The sequence below is a fragment of the Haplochromis burtoni genome, unplaced genomic scaffold (assembly GCF_018398535.1).
Source record: "Haplochromis burtoni strain Fernald_Lab_line unplaced genomic scaffold, NCSU_Asbu1 Contig_457, whole genome shotgun sequence".
Classification (NCBI taxonomy): domain Eukaryota; kingdom Metazoa; phylum Chordata; class Actinopteri; order Cichliformes; family Cichlidae; genus Haplochromis; species Haplochromis burtoni.
The window spans coordinates 34,640-42,706 of record NW_024582818.1 but is presented as its reverse complement, the minus strand read 5'-3'; the positions used below and the strand labels follow the sequence as shown (position 1 = coordinate 42,706).

The window sequence follows — 8,067 nt, the reverse complement described above, 5'->3', positions numbered from 1 at the left end:
AGAGAGGCTAAATCTGATTTAGTGAGTTTTTCTCTGTGACAGAGGTCTGACCAAACCATGCCACCAAACAAAGAGATAAAACAGACTCAATAGAAGAACGATAAAACCAAAGTTGAAATTGATTAAAAGACAGTCTAATAGATGGGTTATGGTCAGCAAATCCCAAAGAGGGAGGGATTTACAAGCATTCTTCCACTGAATTTCATGTCAACTATTGAAGATGATTGTTTATGTACATTTTTATTTATTAAAATAAGCCTGTTGGCAGACATGTAGAGAAGGTAACCCAGAGGAAGAGTCAACTGGCAATTTCATGTCCACAATCACAGATAAATTTTTTATGTAATATTATATTGAATTTGAACAGAAATGTCCTTATGTTTGTGCAGTGGATTGCGATGAGATGTCCAAGAAGAGGAATCTGATGAGAATTTGAAGTTGAGCATAATTGTCCTTTATTTTCTGTGGGATATTGCTGCCGATAGAAATCAACCTTGACAGAGATGTAGAGTAGCTGAAGGAAGAATAACATTGCCACCCAAACTGAAAAGAAGAATAAATGAACACCCAATCAGGAAAACAATGGTGCAGGAGCTTAATTTCTCTTAATTTCCTGAAGAGAAAAAAAGTGAATGTGTTCATTTGTATGTGTGTGTGTGTGTGTGTGTGCTTGCGCCTGTGTTTTCAATCAGCAACAAAGAAGAAGCGCTACTTTAAAGCTTAGTGCAGTCAGTGTAAGAAAATTGATGTCGGCTCGCTTGACTGCAGTGCTCTGTGTTAGCCACTGTTGACCATTACTAGGATTCCTTTTAAGTTCTGTCAACTTATTTCCATGGGAAACATGAATGAAAAGTTCTAGGTACTATTTTTGAATTTAAGTAATAAACATTTCATTTTTATTATGGCCTAGAGACTGGTGATCTCTCCAGGTATACCCTGTCTCTTCACCAATGGCAACTGGGATAGTCTCCAACTGCAAACGCACAAACAGATTCTGGTCGGTTTAATAGACAGTGTGTGTGCTGCAGAACCAAGCTATAAACCAGGCTATAAGCCTGGTGCTGCATCTCAAAAGACTGTGAGGGGACTTCACTCAGAGATGGAGAAATATGCAAAAACAGCAAACGGCAGCCAAAATAAACGCTTGCTTTTTGTTTAGAATTCCATCTCTGCACATCTGCATCTGGACCCTAAACTCTGACAGAAACCTCTACACTGCAAAATAGTATGCAAATATTTTGTTGAATTGCTGATGCAGTTATTGTTATCTTGTCCCAAGGCTTGTTCCCCAAGTAGGTTTTCCAACTAAGCTATGTGTACACAGATATTTTATATATAGCAAGATGTATTTTACAGTACAGTGTGAGTGGTTGTTTGCAAGAACTGACCTGGACTACAGCATATTCCACCAGGGATGAAAAACCAAAGAGCAGACAGGCAATGAGCCAAATATCAATAGCCTTTACATAGGAAACCTTTGGTAGCTCTGAAGCCAAGGACATGCTCTCACTGGATAGCGAAAGCACTGACAAAATACCTAGAAAAGCACAGACGTTAACATGTTAATTTTACCATTTTATAATAATCATTTCCAGGTAATTGAGATTTGTGATCATTTAATTCTGCTTGGATACATCAAAAAGAGGAGATTCAATTTTAAAGTAGTGATCATTATAATACACCATATTGAATATACATATAACATCGTATTTGCTACAACTCAGTTACATCTGAATACCTTCTTTAAGAGTTCTGTCAATTGAACATTATGATCCTTTATCAAGCACAGTATTAAATGTATGGCTGCATCAGTATGTCAATCTGAGCAGAGGGAAACATTAGTATTAAAATATGTTTTAGGGAAGTAAAGTTTTAAGAAGTGAATGATTAGTCTACAGTTACAGCTAGCACTTTTTTTTCTCATCATTCAATATTCAATCTGTCTTTGTGGGAACAGAGCAACGAGGAATCTTGACTGAAATTAGGTACTGATTCATAATGAAAATCTCATGCATGCATATAATAATGCTCTCAATAGGACTTGAAAACAAATTTAACATCAGGAAGAGGATGTTTCTCAGAAAATGGCCTGGTTAAAGCCCCTCTGAGACATGCATCTTGTTATTAAATTTGTTGATGTCATGTCTTATTAATCCAATTACAATTCTGTAAAGGCCAGCATAGTCAGATTTGCTTTATATTTGCCCGAATTATATGCTATATATGCCAAAATAACCACATGTTCATAGCAATTGATTACTGAACTAGGTTTGATAAGAATTGCTTTACAGTAGCTTTGTGAAGGTGAAATGTAAGAAACAAAATATATGGCTCTACACAGATAAATGACAAATTTATCAGTTTGTCTTCCAGTAACAGTCGTAGCCACAACAAATAAGAATATGCTCATGTACACACAAAGATGCCATACCATTTCTCTATTCTAAAATCTGGATAGCAAGCTTTATGGAACTTAATGGGGTCCATTTTATATAAAGTAACATGAGATCAGGCATTGTTGGGGAGACTGGATTCAATCAGAACCGATAAAGCTGGGGAGACAGGTGAGACAAGTTTAGAAATGATCCTTGTGCATTAAGGTTAGACATAGACATTTAATCTACATCTGCTTTTTCTTTCTATTCAGTACATGGTACAGCTTTCTCCCTTGCTCCTTGTTTCTCATGAAAACAAGGTTGACCCTTGGAGCTACTCTCACTGGAAAGACATGAGACCTCTACACTTTATATTTTAGTCAACTGAATCAACTTTAGATTTAATCAACAATATTCTTATGACTTTTGGTTAACTAAAACTATACTAAAAGTAAAAGAATTTAGGTGACAATATTAAACAAAAATCATCTGTCAAAATTAACAAACTCTTGACAAATGCTTTTCATAAACTTAGTGTTTTCATGAATTCAGCTGCTGTTTTCAAGAAACCTATTTCAAAGCTGAGATTTTAAAGGGAAGCACAGTAATAGAACGTAATTCATTGTCCCATTAATTGCACCAGTATGTATTGACAATGAACCAGCATGGTCAATGCAAGACCTAAGTGGAAATTAACAATTATTAAGTGATTTGTATGTTTTTTTTCCCTTTGAGGTGTCCAACTGTCTTGAATAAAGAAGCAGCTGTGTTACCTGCAAACACAAATAATCAATGCCTGTATTGAAATTTAAGCATGAGGAGTCTTAGGCCAAACACTTCTCTGTATAGGGTACCCAGCACTGAAATGCAAACATTTGGTTACAGTTTACTTAAATGTAAAGTGATTCAAACAAAGAATGCAAAATGTGTTTTTGTGGTACTCACCTAGTGGCACCCTTGCAGCTGAGGCATCAGGGTTGATCCAGAATGACAACCAGGACAAAACAACAATCAACAGTGTTGGAGCGTAAACTCCCATCAAGTAAAAACCGACCTGCCGTCGCAACGTAAATATAACCTCGACACAGGTGTAGTATCCTGGAAACAGAGAATGATTAAATACTCAAACACACAGATCTTAAATAGATAAGATAAGCTGTTCATATTCAATATTTTCTGCATTACTTTGAGACAAACTATCTTATTTTCATTGTAGTTAATAATGGCAAATTATCTTTTTAGACAATCCCGACAATCAGACAACTCCTATGAGCAATCACTTGGTGACAACGCGAACAAAAAAACTCGCCTTTAACAGGAAGAAACTATTTGCCATTTTCTGTCACTGGTTGGGGGTAGGGGAGAGTAGAAGTGACAAAAGACACACTAGAAGAGAGTGATAGAGTTTAATCACTGCTAATGAATAAAAATAATAATGGTCGATAAATGCACAGAACACGAAAATGAGGTGAGCGAAGAAGAAACAATCAATGAATCATGGGAAGCCCCAAGCAGCCTAAGCCTATTGCTGCGTAACTATGGGAGGATTCAGGCTCACCTGATCCAGAGTTGTCAAAAAGGAAAATTTTAAGCCTAATGTTGAAAGTAGAGAGGGAAGCTGGTTCTGCAGAAGAGGGGCCTGATAACTGAAGGCTCTTCCTCCCATTCTGCTTTGAGAAACTCGGGTAATTCTGCAGTCTGAGAGAAGTGGCCTACTGTGACAATATACTACTATTATTTATTTAAGATAAGATTGGACTTGATTATTTAAGACCTTATTTAAGAAGGATTTTAAATTCTATATTTAACAGGTAGCCTGAGAGTAAGCGATGGAATTAGGAGAAAATATCATCTCTCTTTCTAGTCCCTGTCAGTACTCTTGCTGCAGCATTCTAAACAAACTGAAGGCTTTACAAGAAGCTCTTAGAGTGACCTGATAATAACGGGTTACTATAGCGTAGCCTAGAAGTAATACATGCACAGACTAGTTTTTGCCTGCACAGTATAATAAAATTTCAATTTACAGAAATTGGACGTAGTCTTTTAATTCAATTACAGATTACTAACCTGTTCCTTGGTAGTACTTTGTGCAGTTTCCATATTTTATATCCTCTTGCTTGATGTCAAACTGTGGGAGAGCAATCTCATCCATTTGAACTGGGTCAGACTGCCACATGAACACAAGATCACTGGTGGTGTAGCCAACTAAAACATAAAAATTAGAATCATAAATTTTACAGCATCAGCATGATAGACATAAAAAGTACACAATATAATACATAATATGAATAGTTTACATTTTGACTTCAATTTATTTTTTAATTTCTTTGTTTCAACTAATTTTGCCTTCTCCCACTGCAGTATACCATTAGATGAGTATGTTAAAATGGGGATAGCAGCCCCAAAATCTGCTGGAAGTAATTTAAAATCAAGATTCCAGAAGCTACTGGAAGAAGAACAGAGCTCTTTATATTACAGCACATGTGGTAGTTTTCATGAAATATAACATACAAAGTACTGAGCACTTGTTGGCCCCTTTGACTTCACTCTATGCTCCTAAACCATCTTGATTGGGCTTTGGTTTCTCTTCAGCACTGTAGCCAGGCTGACAAAAAATCAGAGCACTGTTGAGCCAACCATTCCTTTAACAGCTAGTAATGACTTCATGAACTTCTTCACAAATAAAATTTTAACCATTAGAGAAAAAAAATGACTTATAATCATCTCACAGATGTAACATTATCTACAGCACCATTGATATTCATTTAGATTCTTTTTCTTCGATTGATCTTTCTGAGTTAACTTCAGTAATTCATTTCTCCAATCCATCTAATGTCTTTTAGACCCCATTCCTATAAGACTGCTCAGAGAACTCCTGCCATGAATTTAAGCTTCGATCTTAAATATAATCAATCTATCTCTAATATTCGGCTATGTACTACAGGCTTTCAAGCTGGCAGTAATTAAACTTAAAAAGCCATCTCTAGAGCCAGCAGTGTTAGCTAATTATAGGCCAATCTCTAACCTTCCTTTCATATCAAAAATCCTTGAAAGAATAGTTGTCAAACAGCTAACAGATCATCTGCAGAGGAATGGCTTATTTGAAGGAATGGCTTCAGTCAGGTTTCAGAGCTCATCACAGCACAGAAACAGCTTTAGTGAAGGTTACAAATGATCTTCTTATGGCCTCTGACAGTGGACTCATCTCTGTGCTTGTCCTGCTAGACCTTAGTGCAGCATTCGATACTGTCGACCATAATATCCTATTAGAGCGATTAGAACGCTGTAGGTATTACAGGTACTGTGCTGCAGCACAGTACCTGTAATGCCGGTACTGTGCTGCAGCACAGTACCTGTAATGCCGGTACTGTGCTGCAGCACAGTACCTATCTATCTAATAGACGTCATAGGTTTTCACTGCTATGCAGATAACACACATCTTTATCCATCCATGATACAGGGACTAGAAAGAGAGAGCAGATTTCTCCAGTATTGGCTTGCCTTCATTGGCTTCCTGTTTAATCCAGAATTGAATTCAAAATCCTGCTCCTCACATACAAGGTCTTAAATAATCAGGCCCCATCTTATCTTAATGACCTTGTAGTACCATATCACCCTATTAGAGCACTTCGCTCTCGCTCTGCAGGCCTACTTGTTGTTCCTAGAGTATTTAAAAGTAGAATGGGAGGCAGAGCCTTCAGTTTTCAGGCCCCTCTTCTGTGGAACCAGCTTCCAGTTTGGATTCAGGAGACAGACACTATCTCTACTTTCAAGATTAAGCTTCAAACTTTCCTTTTTGCTAAAGCATATAGTTAGGGCTGGACCAGGTGACCCTGAATCCTCCCTTAGTTATGCTGCAATAGAGTAGGCTGCCGGGGATTCCCATGATGCATTGAGTTTTTCCTTTCCAGTCACCTTTCTCACTCACTATGTGTTAACAGACCTCTCTGCATGAATCATACCTGTTATTAATCTCTGTCTCTCTTCCACAGCATGTCTTTATCCTGTCTTCCTTCTCTCACCCCAACCGGTCGCAGCAGATGGCCCCGCCCCTCCCTGAGCCTGGTTCTGCCGGAGGTTTCTTCCTGTTAAAAGGGAGTTTTTCCTTCCCAAAGTGCTTGCTCATAGGGGGTCATATGATTGTTGGGTTTTCCTCTGTATGTATTATTGTAGGGTCTACCTTACAATATAAAGCGCCTTGAGGCGACTGTTGCTGTGATTTGGCGCTATATAAATAAAATTGAATTGAATTGAAAAAGATATGACCTAAGTATTTCGCTAAGTATTTCCAATACTTGGTCAGGTAAATAAAAAGATGGAAAATTTAGCAAAATGACTATCAGTTGTTATTATATACTTTTGAAAAATGCATCAAAAATGTTTCAAACTGCACTAATACCAAGAACCAACACAGTTGCCGTGAATGGGAAAAAAAATGTGTTTCTTGTTTGTGTGTGTATTTTCTTGTTGTCTTTTCCTCATTCTTAGGCTACGTTCACACTGCAGGCGAAAGCACATCGAACACGACTTTTTTGACCGCATGCGACCCATATCCGATCATGGTATGACAGTTTGAACAGAACAAATCCGATATTTTTAAATCCGACCTGGGTCACTTTCGTATGTGGTACTGAATCCGATACAAATCTGATGTTTTAGAAAGCGACTGCCTGGTGGCAGATAAACTGAGTAAGGAAAGAGACGGGATAAGATATATGATACTCTTCCTTATACTTTGATCATTGAGAAATCCATTTGTCCTGCAAGTTGCATGGCGGCTTCTGCACAATGGGGCTAATGCTGCAAGCAAGTCCAACTCTTAACTGGTGGTAAGGTTTAAATCCTTTATTGTGGTAAGGAAAGATGACGTTTATGATCTGTAGGTTTCTGGACAGTCATCAAATTGTGATAATTGTGACCAACCAGTTCTCTATGTGCCAAAGTTTTTGCCATGTCCATCACAGCTGCACTGGATGCATACTCTTCGTCAGGGGACTAGCTGCATATTGGTTTTCATTTGTTCATGGTGCAGTCAAAGCACTTAACATTCACAAGAGCACTTTCTTCCTCACTGATCTTCTTCTATGATTAAAGTGCTTATGCATATTCATACTCTGATGGATGCATCAGAGAGCAGCTTTGGTTAATATCTTGCAATATTTGGCATGCAGACTTGGGGGAGCCAAGGATCGATCCACCAAACTTTTGATTCCAAACCTTCCAGTAAATGACCTGCTCTGCCTCCTGAGCTACAGCAGCCTGCGGCCTTTAATGTGTCTACCTGGGCAATGCAGCTGCTGCCTACTTTTCAAAATGCAGGGCATCTAAATTAGCCTCCAATCTTGCTTTGGAAACCTTGATGGCATTTTCCCTTTCTACAAATGTTTCACAAGCTCTTGCAGCTTCTGCCAATGCTCTTGCTCATGCCGCTTCAACACCCCCAGATGATTTTGATGAGCATTTAGAACCAGAATGTTTAGAGCTGATGCCTTATCTTTAATGCTCAGTGATTTCTTCAGTGAAGGGCTTCTCCAGCATGTCTTGTCCATGTTTACTGTTCACTTCAAAAAACTGCGATGTACAGGGTGGGCCATTTATAACATGGGAATGGTTGGTGATATTAAAGTCCTGTTTATGGCACATTAGTATATGTGAGGAGGCAAACTCCTCAAGATGGGTGGTGACCATGGTG

At 38.2% G+C, this 8,067-nt stretch overlaps 1 protein-coding gene across 1 annotated transcript in view; it reads right to left on the bottom strand.

Annotated features, from left to right (window-relative positions):
* LOC102288958 (glycine receptor subunit beta) overlaps positions 1-8,067 on the bottom strand; it is a gene marked incomplete in the record, with an annotated part of 36,211 nt that overhangs the window by 15,598 nt on the left and 12,546 nt on the right. The window contains 2 exon segments of the mRNA XM_042213583.1: positions 3,321-3,473; positions 4,443-4,580. Coding sequence (XP_042069517.1) covers positions 3,321-3,473; positions 4,443-4,580 — 291 coding nt within the window.